The 23,538-nt window shown below is 46.7% G+C and overlaps 1 protein-coding gene across 1 annotated transcript in view; it reads right to left on the bottom strand.

Moving 5' to 3' along the window:
- FBXW8 (F-box and WD repeat domain containing 8) overlaps positions 1 to 18,522 on the bottom strand; it is a 52,946-nt gene extending 34,424 nt beyond the window's left edge. The window contains exons 1-4 of the mRNA XM_030460623.1: positions 18,174 to 18,522; positions 14,295 to 14,399; positions 7,253 to 7,417; positions 6,614 to 6,702 (exon numbers count right to left, since the gene is read on the bottom strand). Coding sequence (XP_030316483.1) covers positions 6,614 to 6,702; positions 7,253 to 7,417; positions 14,295 to 14,399; positions 18,174 to 18,476 — 662 coding nt within the window. The 5' untranslated portion in view covers positions 18,477 to 18,522. The remainder of the gene's footprint in view (positions 1 to 6,613; positions 6,703 to 7,252; positions 7,418 to 14,294; positions 14,400 to 18,173) is intronic.
- Between the last annotated feature and the right edge of the window lie 5,016 nt (positions 18,523 to 23,538).

Here is a 23,538-nt window from a genome sequence, read left to right as displayed (position 1 = left end):
CAAGGGAACAGAAACAAGCCAAAGGGTTATATGGTAGGCAAAACATTTTAATGAGCACTTAAAAAAGCAGAAGTTAGAGAAAGCCAAACTGTCACTTGTAATTTCTTTATGGCCAAAAATCCCCCATCATTTAGATCAAGGTTCCAGTGGCTTGCATCAGCCCAGGTCCATTAATCAAACCAGCCTCTCTGACCACAGAGATGTATTATTACTGTGGGTACTGCCACAGCAGGAGAAAAAAAGTTACCTTTTCTCAAGAGAATTCAAGAGGAACCATGATGCAATTTGGGAAGGATCTGGCCCATCAGCCCAATTACTTCACAAAGGACAAATTCTTAATGCAACAAAAAAACCACTGGCTCCAGTTGCAGACATGGGTGAGAAAACACCATTTGAAGATGTTGTAAACTGATATATTGACATGTTGGAAGGAATACAAACTGCAACACACTGCAACAAGCAGAGAGGACAAGTGTCACCTTTGGGCAGCAACAGTCCAAAGGCTGGCAGGTTGGGAAAAGAGTAAAAATTAAATGTTCTACATGTTTACTAGAAAAAGGATGGGTTTGCCTGGCCTTAGTAGAAAACCAGGCTTTACAAGCTGAGAAGTAACTACTGTGACTTCAGAATACTGAGCATCTCTACACACACACCACATTCCACTGTATCCACCAAAACCTAAAGTAACTCAATAGCTTCACGGTGGGGCAGGCTGGAAAAGCAGCTTTCACAAGGAGCTGGTATCAAGCTTCTCCTACTGGTTTCACCTGGAAGGCTCTTTTTTCACAAGATGAAAGAGAAGCCAACCTATTTGTCACTTAACACAACCTTACCTACCTCTCATAGTTTGTCATCTGACCCATCCGAACTCATGATGTCATCCTCTTTCCAACCCTCCTAAAGGTGACTCACTTGAAAAAGAAAAGCAGCTCTGACACTTATGACTTCTTAACAATGATGAGAATGAGTGAAGAGAAGACAAAAGGTTTGGGGAAGGTTGAAAGAAAAAAGCAAATATTTTTACATTCTGTCACACTGCTTTGTTTTACATCCCAGGCACCGGGAGGGAGAAACCTATCAGAGTTGTGCCATTATAAAAGTGAAATTTAAGCAATTAAACAAGACAGGGGCTTATTCAGGCTGTTTAAGACTTTGGTTTGTTAACTTTTATTCATTTTCATTACTAATTAATATTTTGGTTTCCTCAGGTCTGCACAGTGAATTAAGATGCAAGAGCTAATAATAAATACCTTGAGAATAGCCCACAAGCCCTAAGCAAAAACCAAACCAAATTAGATGAGAGTTGACATGAAGTTTTAAAAAGTGCAGAAAAGTGTTTTCAAGCCTTTCGGGCTAGTTTCACACATCATTATGAAGCTAAAAAGAGTGGCAAGCCCATTTCTGAAAAAAAAAAAAAAAAGGCATTTGCAGGTCACCTTTGAGCAAGAGGAAAGCGGTGTGGGAGGTGATCTCAGAGAACAAAGAAAGCTACCATGTAATAGCAGCTACATTTATGTATGTATGATCCTCATAATGACTTAAACTAAAAGGTCCAAACTGTTGGGAGGTGCTGCAGTCTTTCAGCTCTAACTCCCATAAGATTCCTTCAGAAAGAAGACAACTGCATGAAAGTTATTTCAGTGCATTCAGTTTCTCAGTTTGAGGGAATCAAGATGTATTGCTACCTCTAAAGCAGATGATTCCCATTACAAGACAGGATATTTAGAGAGCTCTTCTTTTCCTTCTCATTGCTTCTACCAAGCACCACTTGGAGAAATATTGCATGTGCCAGGTGTGCTCCACCCTGAAAGGGGAGGAAGTGTTCATGTGCAGATTTATGGAGGTACTCAAAGCAGATGAATCTCACCAGCCCTTTCTCAAGAAAATAAAATCTCTAGGAAAGAAGGCAGTACTCACTGGGGGAAGGAGGAAAATGTCTGAAGTTCAAATGTGAAGAGAAGAACCAAAGGTTGGTTCCTGCCCCAGTCTGTAAGAGGTGCAGGGACTCCACACAGCAGCTGGTAGATCACAGTCTCGATGGCACTAATTTCATTCATGCAAGCTCTTTACTTACAGCCTACCACTCCTCCTTCAGTCAAAGAAAGCTAAAGAAAGAAAGAGCAGACACCTTTGTATTTCTGGGTGTTTGTAATCTGACTCTGGATGCCTTCTGTTTATTTTCATTTGGGAAACTTTCAGAGCTACCAACAGCAGCAATAAAGTCACCGTTCCCTTTCCACCAGCATGAAAAACTCAACAAACTTAACAAAATGCACAACAAAGTATCACCCTGATCACAGCAGACTTGGTATGGTTTTACAGGGCATGATGCAAGGTGAGATGATCACCACCAACACAAGGCAAGTTCACTACACAGCTTCAGGAACACGTGAAGTATTTCACACAGAGCCAGTCAGACAGTAAAACAGGCTCACAACACGTTACAAACAGGTTACACCACAGTGTAATGACAGTGCAGCTCACACATGGACCAGATGCCTGCCTGGAGGCATCCTGGATGTCCAGGAGGACCCAACCTCTGACTACAAACGCTTATCAGTATGGCTGTCAACTTTGCCAAGAAACAAAAAGGACCAATTTTATTTTTTTCCTCCCAGACAGTAAAGAGATTTGTTTAAGACTTTATTAACAGAAGGTGAAGAAATCCAGGCATTCAGTATTGAAACCAAACCCATGATAGTATTAGTGAACCCAACCACCAGTAGTGATTTATAAAAGCCAAGTGAGCAGACATGTAATTGCTTTAGGTAAACTCTGACTTATAGGAGAAACTACATTTGAATTGAATATGGAGAGGGGGGAGGACAACATCCCTTTAAAGAAGATCCTTCGAGACATGTAACTGTAGAAAGGCCAGCAAATACAACATTGATTGGGAGTGAGGTAACCACAAACACCACTGTCTCAAATGAAAAGGGATTCAAGGTCTGACCCAGAAAACAAGCATCGTAACCACTGGGATGAAATTTTAATGATAAACACAAGATGCTCTGCATGCAGGCCAGATTGAATTATCTGATGTCAGCCAGTAAATGCATGTCGCTGGGAGAAAGAGGAGCTGCTCCCAGCCACCCTCAACTCCCAGCTCAGGTTGCACTTAATCAATCCTTGATATTCTGCCATCTTCTGGCTTGAGCTTTGGCAGCAGCATGGAGAAAAAGGAGAGGGCATGAAATAGGTACATTTCTCTAAGGGAGAGCTAACCCTGTAGAGTTTATCTTTGCTTCCTTACACAGAGTTCAAAAAGAGATCTGCTCGTGACCTAGCTCAGGCAAAACCACAGCTCTGTGTACTTACAGCTGCTGTTCTGAGTGGCTCTGCTCACTCTGTCCAAATTCCTTTTCAGAAATATTGGTAGAAAGCTCTACAGCAACTAAAATAGAAATTATTCCCCTTTCCAGCAGAGTCTGGAGCAGTATATTGTAGCATGCTAGATCTGATCTAGCACAGCACAGGCTTACATTAAATATTTTTTTCCCCAGGCTTGCTACAAAACCCCAAATATACAACAGCCTCAGCATTGCTGCTGGAGAGCCTCTCTCCACTTTTTTTTTTTTTTTTCCCCTAACCATTTTTTGATCTCCCAAGATCCTGTGTTGAAGCTCCTGAAACCAGGGAGCAGCTGCTCCACACTGCCACAGTTTCCAGCTCTGAAGACAAAGTGTAATGCCTGGCTGGCCTGACCCAGCTGAGCCAGAGCCTTGCAGCTGCTCCCCAAAGTCAGCCATCAAAAAAACCTGCTAAAAACTGAGCAGCCCAATTTTTCTCCTGTGCAGCAACCTGACTAGAGAGGGAAGGAAGGGAAACGATGCCACAAGCTTAGAAAAGCCCAGGAAAAGCCACACACAAATATTTGCTTTAAGATCATCACCAGCTTCTCAAGTCTGGAGAAGTCACACATCTGTTTAGCTTTATGGATGTGCCAATGCTGGCTGTAATCTACAATTATTCCCATGTAAAGCTAAGCACATCAGGGTTTGTGAAACTGGAGATATAATCATTAAATGTAGCAGATAATTGATATTTATACTAAGAAAATTGAGCTGCTAACCTCAGCTATTAAATTACTTCTTCAGTACTGAAAGAATGCAATAGCTAGCTATTGATCACCAGATTCATTACACTTTTATGACAACTTTGAAAGCACAATGCCATTAAGTACAATACAATAAGCTGGGCAAGAAAGAAGAGGATATGTTTGGATAGAACAAAACACAGCCAAACCCAAACAAATTCTTCAATCCTAAATGCAAAGTCTTTTCCTGCACAATCTGCTCATGTCCTCTGAAGTTTTAGTTACAACTTTAAGTCTGTCTTGATTGATAGTTACCAGGACATACCACGAGATATCACTGGGGGGTGGTGACAGTGTGCTACTGCCTTGCAGACTTTGATCATCACTGGCAGAACAACAAATTCATCTTCTTTTGAGTAAGATCCACAAAAGCATTTTCTGCTTGCAGCAACTTAAAAAATTGCTTTGAGAAATCTCAAGCTACCAAAGCAGAGCGAAGGGCAAGTAGCAAACCACAAAGGAAGAAATAACAGTGTCTGTGTTCTGATTTTATAAACATTTCATTTACTAACCACATAAAGTCTGATTTCCCCATGTTGTTTACTCAAACGTATGCTCACAGCTTCAGAAGAAGATACTTCATTAGTAAAATTTGCTTTCTCAGAGAAGAGCAATTACTGGAAAGCAATCAGAGTGAAACACATACCATCACTTTTCCTAATGGATAGCCATGTGTGGCTTTTCTGTCAGTGCTCTCTTACCTGCTCACTCATTACCATGAACCTTACAGGGATCTAAATTCTTTAAGAGCACCAGCTCCCTTCACCATGCCAACTGAGGCAAACTCACCAAAAGATACTGAGGGAACTGGGAAAAGAATATGAAAAGACTGAAATTGTATAAATTGAAATTCCATAATACAACTATGGAATAGTCCATACAATGGAATATCTGAGTTTAATGTATCGTAGTAGCCTCCTTTGTTCATTAATTCTTTAGAAATTAAATTTATTCTGCTTACCTTCTCTACATTACATGTTTGGAGATAAACACAATGGAAAAAAGAAGAAAAAGAAGAGCTGGAGGTTTTGGCAGCAGCATGGAGACAACTGGGGTTTCTGGCTCCCAAAAAAGTACAGATACAGTGGAACAGATACAGCAGTGTGGATTCCCTAGCCAAGGCCAGGAAAAACAGTGGCCAAGCTGAAGGGCACACAAGAAGTCAGGTTGCTATCTGGACCCCAGCTGCAGAGCCCAGCAGGCTCTCACCAAGGCAGAGGTGACACCAAGTGACATCAGGATGAGTCAATGCAAGACCTGGGGCACTCCAACCTCTTCCCATGGGCACAGCTGAGGTGACTGCTGCAGGGCACTGCCCCTCCAGAGGCCACAAACTTCAGCAGAAGCATTTTCAGTGCTGTTACATCTGGTTACTGCAGCAAAAACATTGCATGAAAAGCAGAGAAAGAGAAGCAAAAAGTCAAGAAAGAGGATGGCAGAGAGAAAGGAAGACCTCCAAACCCAGAAGTAAAACACGTCATACAGCACCTAATAACATAAAATAAAATAAAAAAAAAAAACCAAAAACCAAAACCAAACCCATCAAAGATTAAAATTCTTCCATTCCTGCTGGTTTAGATTTCTGCTCTTGGTTGTCCAACAGCACTCAAAAGCACTTCAATGTGTACAGGAGTTACATCCAACTTAATTCAAGGCACCTTTCTTTTAACCATTAAGTGAATTTTATACCATTTTTTATAAAGAGCTTTCTCCAGTCCCACAATGCACAAGCATACCATTACCATGATGTGCTACCATAAAATATGGAACTCTGGTATGGTCAGGACCATGTCCTCTGACTGCCCCTGGGATGACATAATTTGTATTTATTCATGTGACTTCTGCATGGCTACTAATTACTAAACCTGTAAAATTCAAGCAGAATACAGCAAAGTCTTACATCTACTGAGACAGAGTGAGCTCTCTGAAGAATTAGCAAAGTTTTCAAAATTCTACTGAAGAGTGTAAACCAAAGGAATAAACAACATGAAATCCAGCTTTATATTAGATAAAGAGAGATTTTTCTCTGAGCTTTGGCTGGATTTTCCCCCCCTCTCTTAGATTTTCATTTAAACTACAGTGGAAAAAAATAACAGTCCTTCTGAAGTTACCTTGCCATAGCACACAAAAACATCCCTGTGATGAAGAGATTTTTATGGAAAAAGTAAACTGAGCACTTCTTAGTCAACGTGTACAATACTCCACATACATTCTGGGTGCTTCCACAGCACAGTGATAGATACAGTTAATCAGAAAGTACTGCTCTCTTTAGAGGGACTACATACACGTGACAGCTTTTTTAATTAGTACAATAAGAATGTGCACTGCTGCAGTGACTGGTAAGTAGCCATCACTATCAGCCACCTCGAGGACATTCTAGCACACCCACAAAGGAACTGCAGTCAGAAAAATTCATTCCTCTTGCCACAAACAGATGCTGCTTCTGAGCTGGTTAACAAGCAGCACACGAGATTCCAAGCAGAGGTTTAGGAGAGCATTACCCAAGCTCCTACTCACCCAGCAATAACAACTCCATCCCAGGAATGTACATCAGAGAGGATCTTGCCCAGCTCGTATGGCAGCTGGCTCACAGCACCGATCCGGTTCTGCACAGAAAAAACAAGATGTGGACTTGGGATTGGGAAACACTCAAAGTAATTTGCTGCTCTGTGGAAAACTCCAAGCTTTGCTATTGCTACTGACAAGCTGCAGTGCAGCTGAGAGGAAAGACCCATCTATTTTACTCGTGCCTCCTGGAATTTTTACTGACAGAAATGAAGGAGAAAGAAGCTATTGCTCTTCATTATCGTTTGTAATCTTTAGGTAGAGAACCAACTAGCACAACATTCTCATTATCAAGGGACGGTTGTAGAAACATCTCTCTCTCACCAAAGTCACTGGAGTAGCATAGCAAACAGAAAGACTCACTCCCAGAAGTAATCAGTCATTGGGAAAAAAAAGGTATTACAGCTAAGGCTCATAAATCCTTCAGCAGCTTTCGCCTTTCAACTGGCAAAAAGCAGCTGCAATATCAAAAAAAGAAAAAAAAAAACAAACCAACCCAAAACCCTTCCCCAACTTTTCACTACCACTTGCTTGAAGTAGGCTCCCATTTTTCTCCACCATCTGGATCCCATTAAAGAAATTCCCTTTTACCTTCCAGTTGGTTTTCAAAGTGCGCTCTCTGGCACGGCAGTTCCTGAGGGCGAGCTTCCAGCAGGACTGATCTGAGATGCTGGTATCTAACAGATATCCTTCCTGTTGGCACAACCTGTACCACAGCACTTCATCTTCTGCAAGCACTTTCCATGTCCTGCTGACCTAGAAATCAAGTTGATATAAAGTAAAGCTTAGATTTCCTTAGCAAATATTTAAAAGCACCTGAAATAAGACACTTAGGAATCAGCCTATGTCTGCACTGAGACTAAATTCTTATCTAAGTATGCTGTGGACAGTCTGAGGGGAAAACCTTGAGTTAAAGACCTGTTTTCTCTGGATTCTTCTTTAAAAAAAAGCTGAATTTCTACTCTGCTAAAACTCCACACAACACGGATGGAAGTACTGAGTGGCCACACTACCTTCCTGAAACATCAGTGTAGTAGAAAACTTTAAAGAGAAAAGAGCAAGAAATCAATTAAGATGGCACTGTAAGTTAAAAGGAAAAATGTGAGTTTATTTTCCTATCTGTAGCTAAGCAAGCAAGCTAAGAAAACAGGTCACACCACCACATCTCTAAAGGCCTCCTGACAATGCCTGATTAGGTGTACAACATCAGTGATTTATAACCTATTGTATTACAGTGTGCATAAATAGGAATGAGTTATTTTTACAAGTAGCCTTAAGTTGCTGTCCATTTCAGAGAGAAAAGCTTCATCATAATCAGTTGTGGGCTAGAATTAAAGATTCAAGAGGTAAGAGCCAACTTAAGTAGCACTTGTTCTCTGTAATTCTTAATTTAAAAACCAGATGTAACCAAAGAAAGCTGCTACCAGTGAAAGCAGCAATCAACTGCACACAGTTTCCAAAAGGCTGGGGTTTTTTAACCTTCTTAGAGTGACATCATTTTTAGCAACTTAACAATTAAGCATCTAATGCCTGTTTCAGTCCCAGGATTAAACCAAGAATCTTGGTCTCCCATTGATCCAGACTTTTACAGGAACCATTTCTTCATGTCTGCTTGCTGTGGGTTCCATGTTAACACACAGACAAAGCACAGCACAGTGAGGAACTGTTCCTTGTTTTCTACTTTCTAAGATTAACCTCCTTTGTATTTTATCATTATCATGCACACCTTGCTTCAGATGCCTTCAAACCACCAAGCACAGCCTCCCAAAATTACACATAATAATGGATAAAAGCATGAGCTCCTTCAAGCTGGAACAGAATTGCACAAAGTCCATGAAGAACACAAACCACAGGAGCAACCAAGTGTGCAGTGAGGCTTACAAAGAGTTAGGGAAACCATGTCCCCACCTTAGATCAATCAAGTGATTTAAGAGTCTGTAACAGGATCTGAAAACTTTTACGTGTGATGACCTAGTGTGCTGCACACTGAATGCACCATGGGCCAAGACTGACCCCTCAGCCTGACCAAAAGATCCCCAGCATTGCAGGGAGACAGCAGCTAAGGTCCAGAAAGCACCCATCAAAACATCCCTGGCCCTTACAGGTCTCCTTGGGTCATGGTAAGTGCAAAAACATTTTACACACCTGGCTTCAAACCTCCTGGCACACCACACAGCCCCGAGCAGTTGGGAGGGTGTGCTCTGCAATCAGCAGCACAGGTCTCTCCCTGAAGACTTCATGACTGAAGTGGTTTTAGGAAGAAATTGTTTGGTGTGAGGGTGCTGAGCCCCTGTCCCAGGTTGCCCCCAGAAGCTGTGGCTGCCCCATCCCTGGCAGTGTTGAAGGTTGGATGGGGCTTGGAGCACCCTGGGCTGTGGGAGGGGTCCCTGACCATGGCAGGGGGGTTGGGACTGATTAATCTTTAAGGTCCCTTCCAAAGAAACCAGCCTGGGATCCTATGAAGATTCCAGTCATCTGGGCAGTGTTGTGTAGCCTGCTGGTCTTGCTTCAAAGACACATATGTCTCATTATTGCTCTCATAAAACATCATCACACTAGGAAACAAGGACTGCATCATAAGATATCTCTCATGACCTGTTTCTTCCAGGGAAAAATTAAGAGGGGTGGCCTGAGGAACCCCTCTATGTTTCTAAGATTTGATACCTACTCACAAGAGCAACTCTCAAACAGGAATATCCAAGTCCTGCAGAACTAATATTGTGGTCACCAGGAGACCTCAAATCAAACTAGCAGATAGACAATCCCCTTCCAGCACCAAACAACCTGGATAAGGAGATCATAGTGCCTTAAAAATGCCAGAAACAGCACTGAGTCTTCTCTAGCATTATATCTCATTGTGTAATTAAACAAAAAAAAAAGCAGTGTTCTATGCTCCTATCCCTACAGGGACACACTCAGGAAGTTCAAGAGGGAAAAAAAAAAAAGCAATCCAAATTTCAAGCCATTACAGTTTAGTGGGGAATTTGTTCTCTATTTGGTTTTAAAGTACAATAAATACATATATTATTGCTCAAAAAAAAAAAAAAAATTAAAAAAAGGGAAAAATAAAACCCAGCCAGCTTTTTGCTGACACACACACACAAAAAGCAGCTGTTCTGCAGGAGCTGAGCACCCTGGCCAAGCCTGGTTGACAGTGACAGCACCTCTGCCCCTGCCCTTCAGAGCAGCACTTTTTCTGCTGACTCCAAGGGAGAGGCTGAGGCCCAGGCAGATGTAACCCAAGGCAAACTGCCCCAACTTTCTGCCTTGTTTTAGAAGAAAACACACGCATGGTGTCTGCCAAAATAGACAATTTTGGGCAGAGCTTTCTAGTTTCAAGGTCTTAAAAGCATTTTATAAAGACAGCGAAAAAAAATAAATAAAGGGGAGGAGACTCCATAAAACTGAAACTGCCTTTTCAACTTGCAGCAGCAAACATTCAGGGGGAATAACGACTCTATCCTATTATGATTTTTTTAAATCAAATTACATTGAATCCTGCTGCTTTACAAGCATGAATTTCCAAAGGGTCCCTAACACAGCCTTTTCTTAATGCACCAAAACTGGCATGACAATCCCTTGTAAAAGCCCCACTGAGTGAGCCTCAGCTGCAAGAAAGCTCTAATAAAAGTGTCTCAAGCATTTCACTTTACAGCACCACTGTGAGCTGCCACATTAAAACCAGCCATTGGCTTGAAGTCAGCTTTATTAGATCTGCTTGCCTTACTTTCAGGTGAGGCCCTGAAAGCCAGAGCATTACAGATGTAGTTATATGCACCCGTACGCTCTGCTTGTTGGGGAGCAGCAGACACCCACAAAGCTCTTATTAAACTACAAACATAATTATTTCCAACTCTACACGATGCAAAAACTCCAGCAACGATCAATGACAACATCTTGCAGGGTTGTTTCTGGATTTAGAGTCCCCCACTTTAATTTTGTCTTCAGTGTTCCTGTTAACTTTTTACTATGGTTCTCAAACTGTTCTCAGCAAAGAAACTTTGGTTTCCCCTGAGCTCCACACAGGAACATTTTTCTGTCTTATAGTTTAACAAGTAATAATGTTCTGAAGGACTTTAAAGGCTTTTGCTGACATAGGTTTTGCTATTTGGTTTTTGCCTTTAGGGGATTTTTTTTTCCCCACAAAAAAACCAGACCAAAACAAAACACACAAACACCAAACCCACCTCTACCATCAAATCCTGAATTTCTTCTAATTCTGTGTAAATCAACTCAAATCCTAATGAAGGTTTATTAATCCCTCTCCATCTGACAACTGTCTTTGTTTTATTAGGTTTATTTTCTTCCCTAGTCACGCAAAGAGAAATTCAAGGTTCACTCACTGAAGCCAGGGGCCTCCATTAGAAATATCTGGACTTTCAATTCAGTACAACAGGCAGTGCCAAACACTACTTAATCCAAAGCCATTCAGATGCACATTTACCAGGTGGAATCTGCTCATTGTTTCAATTCACAGCCATAATGTTATTTTAAATCTCATCCTGAGCCCAGGATATCCTTGTCCATCCCTTTCTCTGCTGTCTCTCTAAACCATGAGGAGGATGGGTAATTAATTTTACCCGTATCCAACCTTGATCCAAAAGCATTCTTCAAAAAATATGAGGTTTTTTTCCCTTTTGAAACGTCTAAACACTAAAAGCCTAATGATTTGACAATTCCAGAAGCTCTGGAGGCAAGCAGCTGAAATTCTTGATTTATGCAAGATAATTCATTCTTAAATTCCTGGAAACAGTCTCCCTTGTCCTAGATACATACACAACTGCTGTGCTGGTGGTAAACCTTTCTAAACCATCTCCCAGATAAAAACACAAACAGTTCAAGGCAATTTCCCACTGATGCATTCAGAAATAAAGCTGCCTTAGCAGTGCCAAAATTCAGTCAATATTGCTGAGGAGTATTTCACACCACAAAATGCAATTTATGCAGTTGCTGGTGTTGAGTAGAGAGCAACAGAACCACTGTGAGTCTACAGAGAAGTTTTGAGGTGAGACTCATCACCTTCTAGCAGAGCTGAGAGTTTAAAGGCCAGGTCCAGGCCAGGAGTGAAGTTAATTGCAGATGTCTGCAGTATCAGCCCAAATAACACAAGAACTGATGTGTTTCAATTTGTCATATTTGTGGCATCCCCAGTGACTGGGTTTTTCCCCCCCTCTACATCATGACCAGGAGGTTTGAGTGACTGTGCTCAAACCTGCTCATCACACAAGTCACAGGAGAGTCACTCACAGCACAGATATTACCTCCAATGGTCAGAACAGAATCAAAAGTTTCTCACAGGGCTGCCACAAAGCAAAGGGGAAAAAAATTGCCATTGATCTGGATGGTTCTGCAGACACATCAAGTCCCAGACACCTTTCTCCTTGAATTGTAATTGGGATACACATGGGACAGCACCAGGGACTGGTCTGCTGGATGCTACTGAGCATTGCAGAACGACAGTGAAGCCACCAGGGCTCAGGAACTGATGCCACCAACCATTTACATGCTGCACATGGCTGTTGTGTTTCAAGTGCCATACGGGGAGTTTGTGTTTTACAGTACTCATTCCAAAAAATCAAAGAAAAACTGCAGGGAAGAGGGGGAAGGGGGAATATGGGGGTGAAATTAAAGTCCTCCAGAGCAGTCTGTGGTGTGATTAAATCTCAAAGAGGCTCCACAGTCAGGCTACTTCACTGCTAGTCCATTCCCAATTTGGCATCAAGAACTAAGCAAACAGGTTTTCTCCAAAGGCAGTCACATAGTTCATGGTGCCAATTCCACTAACTGGCCCAATTTCACTAAAATCCCAAGGCACCTGAAGAAGAAAAAAGCCACCTTTCTATAGTAACACTGTAAAGCAGCAGGGCTTTCTATTTAACAGAAGAGGCCTTTCCTCCCCCTGAAAAAAAAAATCACCAAGAGAAAAATGAAAAAGGTATTTATTTTTATTGCTTGGTGTTTTATTTGCACACTTAAAAAGAAGCCAGGTCTACACTAAAAGCACTGGATATTCCTCTCATTCAGAAAGCCTTGTAAAACAATGGGCATTTGCTCAGCTACCTGCTGGCTGGCACACAGGAGCAACTGACTCAGTCTGAGAAGGCAAATGAGAAATGTGGAAAATTTTCTCTGGGTTAAAACACATCTTATGAGAACAGGTTTATGGCAAAAACCTAGATGAGTGAAAGAGAAATCGAGTGTAGGCCAAGTGCAGAGAAAAGGAGCAGCCCTTCATCAGCCAATATTTCACTATGTCATGAGGTAAACTGATCATGCCCAAGGGGGAAAAAAACACACACAAAAAAAAGACAAACAGGAAAAAAACAAAAGAAAACAAAAAGGATAACTTTAAAGTAATCAACTGCAAAAATACAACCCTGTTCCATTTCATGGGCTACAGCCTTCACTGCTCACATCCCTCTACATCAACCAACAGAAACTCAAGTGTATCTGAAGTCTTCACAGACAGCACCAAAATAATAATAGTAGAATTTTTTCCTCTGCAATAGAAACCCTGCAAGAAGAATTATTTTCTCCTAACAGCCCCTGTTCCTAAAAGGCATTGGCAAGTCAAAGATTTACACAATAACCACCTGCAGCCACTTCATACTATGACTTAACTCCTCCATTATGAGTATTAGCAGCCCAATTTCAACACACATGCCCTCCAGATAACACTGGTGTCTGGTTTATCAGCCACTACAAAGCTACACCCTGCCTCCACTTTCCAATTTTTACCTGTTAACATTGCTTTCTCTTACCAGTAGTCCAGGGTGTGGCTCAAGCATAACAAAAAGAATGGTTTTCCTGGGATTTTCCTGAAGTTGCAAGACTTGCTTTTTATATCAGAGTTCAAGGAACACCAGCTTGAAACACTGAGCAGTGGTTGTGGGAGAAGCTGGCAAAGAATATCCACAATATTCTACTTTATTTCCAGTTTTCTTTATTTCAACTGAGTTTTCTTTGAAAACTCTTTCAGAGAGAAGGTTCATCATTCAATGTGCGAAGAAAGGAGATAAAGAGGCTCAGCAGTGTGGGCTGACCAGTCCTGTGTACAGTCAGGTGGGTGAGTGTTTAAGCAAGCAAAGCTGCTTAAAGAGACAAGGATTTTACAGCTACACAGAAACTGAGGACCCTGTCTTGATTGGTGAAAACAGGATATTAAAGCACCACCAAGGAACAATGCAAACAGGGGGGAATCAGAGTCATTTAAGAACGTAGGCTCACATGGAATTACTACATGAAGTGTAGTGAGAAGTGAGGGGGAGAAGCTTTGCTGCCTTGCCCTTAGCACTGCAGAGTTCTAAATACTGCAGCAAGGTGCTCACTTGTTTCTAAGCACATTCACTTGAATCAAAGTATTCTTCTAAGCATTTAAGTTTGAAGGCTTCACTTTCATCCAAGCCACAAATATTTTATATAACTCTCTTCAACTGCAAGCTATAAGTCCAGCTCATTTACTGCTATGTTTTCAATATCCAGCTTTGGAAGTATTTCCAATAAGTAAAAGTGCAACCAGATGAGCTATCAGGGCTACCAGACGTCTTCTCTCCATCAAGGTGCCTGATTGTTCCTTGAAAATTTCTGCCAATTTAACATGGTATCAGAGAAGCAAACTGCCAGCAGCCCTTACCTGAGCACATCTTCCCAATTCAGTCTTGCCCAGGTACTGAAATATCTTCAGTGCCAGTTCATAAGGCAGCTGGACATCAAAGAAAGGAACTTCATTTATTTCATTCTGAAAAAAAAATAATAGATTTGTTAGAGTTCTTTATTTCACAGCTAGACTGTAGCAAGAATTATAATGTTATGAAGAAAGGACATTTTATCCTCAATAGAGCTTCATTAAAAGGGCAGAGTTAATTGTGTCTCTCCATCCCATAACAGCACAACCTCAGACAGATCACACCAGCCTGAAGGTACCTGAATGTACCAAGTTACATTAGGGAAAAAATATTAGGAGGCTAAATGGAGTTTAAAAGTCTCCTCACATCAAGGAAAGCTCTAAGGCTTATTTATAGTCAGAGGGCACAGACAGAAAAGACAAATGTTCCAGTAGAAAAGCTTCTGTAAGGTTTCAGCACCAAAAAGGCCAAACAATGAAGCACTTTGAAGACATATGCCCATTATTAATTTCACTTATAAGACTTCAAACACAGATGATGGAAAAAGAATAACTATTTTGATACAAAGCTGAATGGAGAAGATATTACAGTTTGTTTCTGTCTTTCATTAGTAATACAAAAACATCTTTTTAGCAAGAAACGTGCTCAAAGAGTTGCTGCTTTAACTGATCAAATATCTAGGAAAAAAGAAGAATTCATCATTTATCTGACAGCTAAATGCTGCTCATGCTATTTTTCCTAGAGGGTCTTTTGTTTGTTTTAATCACATAACTATTAAATCTTCTTCCTGCTGTTACTGCATCAAAATTTCTCCTCTCTCTCAGTTCTCTTTGGATACTCCAAATTTTTATTTATATGTTAGACAGAGAGAGCAAAATCAGCCCCTTCTGACCACTCTGTGCCACCCGTTCTGAAGTTTTGCTCTCTGAGTGTTTTTTCCTGGTCCCTGTACCCTCCTGGACACCTGGTCACTCACCATCAATCCCCACACACAAACCCAAAACCCATCTCCATTTTTTCCCATCAGAAAATCAGGCAGATTCCAAACCAGAGCCATCCCCTGCCTCTCAGCATTCCTCTAGCCCTGCTCACCTTTGTTCCTTGGCAGGTTTTTTTTCTACAACCACTCAGTGGAGACCTGGAGACTCTTCCCAGTACTAATGAGTCAGGAAAATCAGGCAATGCTGGGGTTATGTCCAGTACAGTTACACAAGGAAATTGTTGTTTTCTCCCTGGGGTGAGAGTTTTTTATGGAAAAGGTATTCCACATGGAACAGCAATGTTCAGACAGCACCAAGACAAGCAGTGTTCCCTTTCTTATAAACTCTGGAATCTTGCAGCTGTTCTAAAGTTACTTAAGCCAGACCTGCAGACAACCCTCCTGCTCCTGTCCCTTCTGGTACACAATTTTCTTGCCCAAACAGCTCTTTTTCCTCTCTGTGCCCTCTGATAAGGACCACTGGCTCCAGTCTCTGCTGTGGATTTGCAAGAAGATTTGTTTGCTTTCAGGGGATCCAAAGGGGAGAGACACACACACACAAAATAAAAATAAACAAAAGGAACTCTGAGAGCACAACTCCAGGGCCACATGCAGACCTCAAGCTGCCCAGATGTGAACCAGCTTGGATCCAGGAGCCACAGAACCATTTCAGAGCCCCACACTGCCCAAATAAGATGAGCCATTCAGCAAGACTGATTAGCTCCAGGCTTATGAGCTCAGGCACAGCACCACCATGAACACATTGCTCCCAAATTGGAGCTGAACCATGTCCAAGCAGCAGAACCTGGTTTGTCTGCATGTACCCAAAGATACCAGCAGAAGGACAGGCTGCCTGCAGACCAGTACAGACACCACAGTCAACACTGACAGTTATCATAGAATCATAGAATCCTAGGGGTTGGAAGGGACCTCGAAAGATCATCTAGTCCAACCCCCCCTGCCAGAGCAGGGCCACCTAGAGTACATCACATAGGAACGTGTCCAGGCAGGTTTTGAATGTCTCCAGTGAAGGAGACTCCACGACCCCCCTGGGCAGCCTGTTCCAGGGCTCTGTCACCCTTACAGGAAAAACATTTTTCCGGATATTCAACTTGAACCTCCTGTGCTCCAATTTACACCCATTACCCCTTGTCCTATCACTGGTCACCACTGAGAAAAGCCTAACTCCATCTCCCTGACACTCACCCCTTACATATTTGAAAACATTGATGAGGTCACCCCTCAGTCTCCTTTTCTCCAGACTAAAGAGACCCAGCTCCCTCAGCCTTTCCTCATAAGGGAGATGTTCCACTCCCTTCATCATCTTAGTAGCTCTGCGCTGGACTCTTTCAAGCACTTCCCTGTCCTTCTTGAACTGAGGGGCCCAGAACTGGACACAATACTCCAGGTGCGGCCTCACCAATGCAGAATAGAGGGGGAGGAGAACCTCTCTTGACCTACTAACCACACCCTTTCTAATGCACCCCAGGATGCCATTGGCCTTCTTGGCCACAAGGGCACATTGCTGGCTCATGGTCATCTTCTTGTCAACCAGGACCCCTGACAGTTCTCTTACGAAAAAGAGGGGGGAAAACCCCTCCAAAACCCTCCAAAAATCAGCTACACAGACATTTAAAAAAAAAAACTTTTTTTTTTTTTTAAACTAACCTGCAACAGTATTTATAGTCAAACTGTAGGCATGAGCTTGCAACAAAGCCCAAACACTAACTCACAACAATTCCACTCTAATGTAGCCTCAGGGACAGATCAAGGTCTTCCTCTCCTACACCCCCCGAACCCACCCAGCCTGCCCTCAGCCCGGGGCTCCCTGCTGCAGGGGGAACTCAGCACCAGCCTCCTCAAACTCTGCTGGAATGAATCCAAAACTCAAACACTGCCAGCCCCTCCGAGACAGATCTGGGCTCCCGTGTGCTAACGGAGCACTAATTCTGTAAACGGATTAATTTGTGCCTCCCAGACAGAAATTTAATCTGTTCCTTTTAATTTTTTTTTTTAACCAAAGAGTAATTAGTCACAGCTACGTTAGCGAGAAGCAAGAAAATGGGTTTCCCCCCCTAGTTTTTCTACACTGTAAATAAAATCTCTGTTGTATTTAGAGGCCTCGCCAAAATAACTTTTATCTAGTTCAGAACTGTATTTAAAACTATTTCCAAATTAACTCCTTTATTTAACGAATTAATACTTGTTTTCCTACTACACTGCTGTGACACAAGACAGGATTACTCCCTAATTACTCCCCCTGCATCAGACAGCCCAAACCAGCAGCGAAGTGTGTTGGAAAAGAGAAAAAGACGAAGAAAAATAAATTTCGGAGGGTTGGAAGCCGAAGCACATTGGGCGGCTGAGGCTGTACAGAACCTCCCAGGAACCCACAGCTCAGCGCTCCCTTTTCCCAATGAAAAAAAAACAACAAAAAACCCACAAAAAGCGCAGAGTGGCCCCGCCACGACCCCGGTGATAAAAGTCCCCACACTATCGCCGATAACCCCCCACACTATCGCCGATAACCCCCCCACACTATCGTCGATAACCCCCTCACACTATGGCCGATAACCCCCTCACACTATCGCCGACAACCCCCCCACACTATCGCCGATAACCCCCCCACACTACCGCCGATAACCCCCCACACTATCGCCGACAACCCCCTCACACTATCGCCGATAACCCCCCCACACTATCGCCGACAACCCCCCCACACTATCGCCGACAACCCCCCCACACTATCGCCGATAACCCCCTCACACTATGGCCGATAACCCCCCCACACTATGGCCGATAACCCCCCACACTATCGCCGATAACCCCCCACTATCGCCGACAAACCCCCTCCCGTGCCGGGCCCCTCAGCGCCTCAGCCGCTGTCCCGAGGCCGCCCCAGCCCTACCAGGTCCCGGATCAGTTGTCCCAGCAGATCGTCGCCTCCTCCTCCTCCCCTGTCCCCGGGGGGTTCCTCTGCGGGCCGGGCGGGCTGCGGGTCGGGCCGGGCTGGGCCGGGCGGGACTCCGCCATCCAGCAGGCCGCGGGCCAGCGCCAGGTAGCCCGGCTCGCTCGGTTCCTCGCTCGGGTGGCTCTGTGGACCCACCGGGAGTTCCGCTGCCGTCTCCCGCCGCCTCCGCTTGGCTCCCCCCGCCAGCTCCTCCCGCCAGCGCTGCCGGAACAGCTCCAGCTCCGCCGAACCCCCCGCCATGGCGGCGGCACCGGGACTGGCACCGGCACCGGCCCAAACTCCCACCGGCCCGGCCCAGAAACCGCTCCCCGCGCCCGTCAGTTCCGCAGCGCCAAGGTTCCTAGAGCCTGACAGGAGACGCCATTTTGTGGGCCCGGGGCGGTGTGAGGAGAGGGGAGGGGAGGGGAGGGCTGCTGGCCCGGGGACCCGCTGGCCCGGAGACCTTGTAGCCCGGGGACCCGCTGGCCCGGAGACCCGCTGGCCCAGAGGCTGCGTCCCGGCCTTGGGAAGTGTCTGGTGGGCGAGCGAGGGCTGAGACGAGGGCAGGGCCTGGGCGGGCGCCATGGGCGCTGCTGCCGAGGCTGCGGGTGCCTCACTGCCAGGGCCGCCCGTGTGGGCCCACGGGGTGCAGAGGCTCCCAGAGGAGCAGAAGAGCCACTGCCAACCCCTCACTGCGCTGTTCTGCTGCTCAGCTCCCTCCCTTCACCCCGTTCTGTTGGCCAAGCCTGAGCTGAAGCCTCTGAAAGTTCTGCCCCACGCCGCTGCACCCTCTGGAGAAGCTGTGTGGGCCTCAGCACATCCTGAAGTGCTCCCTCTGCCTCCTCCTGCAGCCACCTCTGCCCAGCAGCTGCCACTTTCGAGGTGCTATGGGGAAGGAGATGACTTTTGCTTCACCCCTCTCCAGTGTCAAACCCATCTGGTTGTGTGAAGGCTCCTTCTCAAACGATGGCTGAACCCAAGCACTGAAACACGGCAGCTGAAACTGCTGCTGCTGAGGGAGTGGAAAGGCCACAAGTCTTGGAGTCTCCAGCAGAACTTTGTGGAGCACCTGGAAAAATAAAACAGTTAAGCAATGTTTCTCCACGTTTATGTCCAACAACTGGTCCTTGCAGGGCTGTAGGTGAACATGCTCTTGGCTGTGCCAGTTGTACCTCCACCCCTGCAGCCACCTCCATGGCTGCCATGCAGCATCTTCAGTGACCACTTGCTGCTTTTTCTGCTTTGCATCTTGTTGCTGCCCTGGCAGTTTACAAAACCCAATTCAGTGAACACCAACAGGCATTTTAGATTCGAGGAAAAGTCTGAACTACCTCATTTTGAGGAGGAATTCTAGTATGTAGAAACCTCATCAAAAATTGTTTTCTCTACAAAACAATTGTTTGATGTCTTGGTGGAAGATCCCCCAGGGGTGATCCCCTGACCTCAGTGAGCCCTGCAGGGGGGCTGCAGAGCAGGATGGAGATGTCCCTGGTGTGGGATGCAGGGCAGCTCCAGGGATTGGGCAGAAGGTGAGCCCAGGCAGGGTCTCCTTAGACCCCTCTGCAGTACCAGGGTGATCTGCTAAGGGGATTGGCAGCCAGGGAGAAAAGAAAGGCTACTTTGGGCTTATTGCTGCCCCACGGGGAGTCCCTGCTGCCATCCCAGGGCTGATGTGTGATGGGGAGTCCTGCCTGGGGGGTCCAAGCCCTGCTACAGTGCACTGACAGCTGGGGGGCTCCACATCCCCTGGTCAGTGCCAGGGGGCTGTGTGCTGCTGCCTTGGCCACCCTAAATGTGAGCAGAATCAGTAATGCTCTGGGTGATGAAATCCTCTCCAGCTCTGTGTAATCCCTTCACTGCCCCCCTGCATCTCCACACTGTCCTCTGCATTCCACAGCCACCTCCATCCCCACACTGTTCCTGCATCCCTACACTGTCCCCCCATCCCCACACTGTCACCCCATCCCCACGCTGTCCCCCTATTCCCACACTGTCACCCCCTTCTCCCTACTGTGCCCCTCTCCCCACACAGGCTCCCCATGCCACTCTGTCCCCCCACTGCCCCTCACCCTCCCTCTCCCAGTTCCCCACTGCCCCCCTTCCTCACACTGCCTCCCCCTCCCCATTATCCCCCACACCGCCCCCCCCTCCCATTAGCCCCCGATCCCACTCTCCCCCTTCTCCCCCCTATCCCGCCCCCTCCACACCTCCCCACCGTCCCCCCTTCTCCCCACATTGCCCCCATCCTGCTCTGTCCCCCACTGTCCCCCCCCTCCCCATTACCCCCCCATCCCTGCCCCTCCTCCTCCTCCCATTGCCCCCCGCCCCCCTCTCCCCCCTCTCCCCGTTCCCCTCCCGCTCCCCGAGCACCGCCCCGCGGGGGATGATGTAACCCCCCCGCTCCCCTCCCGCCGCCGCCCCGTCCCTCCCCTCTCCGTGTCCCGCACACCGCCGCACTCCGCGTCGAGCGGCGGCCCAGCCATGTGCCCGTGCGCGCTGCACGGCGGTCCCCCCGCTCCCTGTCCCTGCAGCCCCGGACGCGCCGCACGGCCCTCGGCCGCCGCCCGCCTGATCGCCTCCCGCCTGCGCCGCTTGGGCGATGAGCTGGAGCTGCGGGCGGCGAGGCGCAAAGCGCGGGGCCGCGGCCCCGGGGCCGGCCGGCGGCTGGCAGCGCTGCTCTGCCTGCTGTGCGCACTCACGCCCGCGGCCGCGCTGGCCTGGCTGAGCCGCAGGAGGAGCCTCTAGGAGAGAGGGGCGCTGGCCGGAGCGGGGAGCAGGCGGGACGCGCAACAGGTCGGCACCGCCACGGGGAAGGGACGGGGGAGGGAGCCGAGCGGCGGGGTTGGGGTCGGGTCGGTGCGGGGCGCGGTGTCCCGGTGGTGCGGAGCGGCGGGAGGGACCGGACCGGGGTCCCGGCTCGGTGCAACCCGGCCCCCGGGAGCGCGCTGTCCGCGGTACCGCCGGGATGCGGCGGCTGAGCGAGGCCCCCCCGGCTGTGGGTACCGCTGCTGCCAGATCACACCGACATCCTCACCGACATCCTCACCGACATCCTCTCCCCTCCTCTCCTCTCCTCTCCTCTCCTCTCCTCTCCTCTCCTCTCCTCTCCTCTCCTCTCCTCTCCTCTCCTCTCCTCTCCTCTCCTCTCCTCTCCTCTCCTCTCCTCTCCTCTCCTCTCCTCTCCTCTCCTCTCCTCTCCTCTCCTCTCCTCTCCTCTCCTCTCCTCTCTCCTCTCTCCTCTCTCCTCTCTCCTCTCTCCTCTCTCCTCTCTCCTCTCTCTCCCTTCTCATTTTCTCTCCCAGGACTCCCCAGCACCCCCTTTCCCACCCCCTTTCCCCAGACTCTCCCAACTCCCAGCCCGGTGTCTCTCCCCTGGCTGGGTTATCCATGCTTCCATGGGGTGTTTTCAGCTCCCTGCCTGCACTCGGTGCCCATGGTCCCAGCAGGCCCAGAGCAGGGGGTGGATCAGGACTGCCAGCCCTGGGAGGTGCAGGATGCTCACAGCCTCCTTTGCCTGGCCACACTCCCATGCCCACGAAGCCTCCAGCCCAGGGCACCCATCACTGAGGTACCTGGGTGTGAGGTTCCACACCGGAGCATCCAGTGGGGCAGTCTGGGATTTTGGCTGGCTCTCTCTAGCTCTGTTTTGGAGAATGCCCTGCCCAGTACCAGAGGCTTTCCCCAAGGGAGGTCCCAAGCCACCAGCCAGGTAATGGCATCCAAGCCGAGTTACTGCTGGTTTCCAGAGCCCCCACTGTGCTCCAGAGCCACTGAGCAAACCAACAGCATGGAAATGGGACAAACCTGGACCTGTAATCCTTGTCATCCCATTGACAGCTGCTGGGCTTGGGGACAGCTCTGCACGCTCAGCCCTGGGAGCATGCCAAGAGACTGAGCATACCTGGGATCACCTCATGGATTGTGGATGCTCTGAGGTGCTCTCCTTGGGACATAGATTTCTGCCCACAGATAGAAGGAACAAGGGTTTCTGTTTTGAGTGCTTTAAAGGATGAATGTCCTCCTGTGCCTGTCAGTGTTCAGTGCCTGTGTTTAAGTGCATGTCTAACTTTCAGCATGCACTCCTATCCCCCAGCCTGGGTAGGGTTTAGACGAGAGCTGAAAATGAGTTGAAAAATGTCCACCAAGGCTGGTCTTGTCTAGTTTCAGCTTAACTGGGCTCTTTGCAACTCCTGGGCCAGACCTTGGCTGTTGGGACCAGGTCTTACATTGCAAAATGTCCTGTGTGGCTGTTAGGTGCCTGGGGGAAATTAGATACATGTGTGTAGCCTTGGGAAAAGTATGGATTTGGAGGGAGGGTTTTCCAGCAGGTGTGTGTTCCCTCTGCCTGTGTGTGTGCAGTGGTGGAGGGGGGAGCTTTGTTGTCATCTGTCCTGAGCCACAGCTGCTGGGTCTGTCAGCAGGTTCAGCTGCTTACCTTTGGAAAGCTTGCTCTGAAAACAGAACAAAACTGGGGTGGTGGGTTTTGTGTGTTTGTTTTGTTTGTTTTTTATTGTTTCAGGGGGGTTTGTTGTTGTTTTGTTGTTTGGTTGGTTTTGTTCTCTTTTTTTTTGAGGAATGAATGCCTCAATTTCCACAGAATTGTCTGAGATGGTTTCTGCAGAGCTGTGCCCAGAGAGGCAGTGTCAGAGGTTAGAAATGTGGGGCTGTAGTCAGGAGCAGAGCTTAGAGATCTTCTTTCCCTCCCCATCAGTTTGTAATGAGCTTGATTGTCATGTTTGGAAGCAAACCCACCTCTCAGACTCCTCTCCTCACTTCAAAAAAGTTGCAGATGAAGAATGATCTCCCTTATCTAGTGTCTCAAGTGTCTTTCTAACAAAACTGGGGAAATTCCTCCCTGCCCAGTCTGGGACCTCATCCTGTCTAGAGAAGGCAGGAGGTGAGAAGGGCTGTCAGGGGGATCCTGTTTGCTGGTCACTGGGTCCCTGCACAGGCTTCCTGGCAATCCCACCAGCCCAAAGCTCTTTGGACTTTTTAGTTCCTGGGAAGATTTGCATTGCTTTGGTGAGGCAGATATTGGTTTTTTCCCCCCAATCTCTTCTGGTGTTGACTATGTGGAGCCCTCTCCTCCATCTGCACTTCAGGCCCAACAATAACCAGTTGCTTATCAATTTCTTTGATAAAGACACAAGAGAAAAGCAAAGCATTATTCTCAGCCCAGCTGAGGTGAGCTCCTTCAGCACGCACAGCCCTCCCTCCCAGCTTCAAAGGCTGCTGCAGACATCAGGTGCTGCTGAGCTGCCTCCAAATGCTCTGAGGCTTCCTGGACACCAATACAAATGTCTCTGAGAAGCAGATCCAGAGG

Source organism: Calypte anna, chromosome 15 (assembly GCF_003957555.1).
Source record: "Calypte anna isolate BGI_N300 chromosome 15, bCalAnn1_v1.p, whole genome shotgun sequence".
Classification (NCBI taxonomy): domain Eukaryota; kingdom Metazoa; phylum Chordata; class Aves; order Apodiformes; family Trochilidae; genus Calypte; species Calypte anna.
This window is presented reverse-complemented; position numbering and strand designations above follow the sequence as displayed.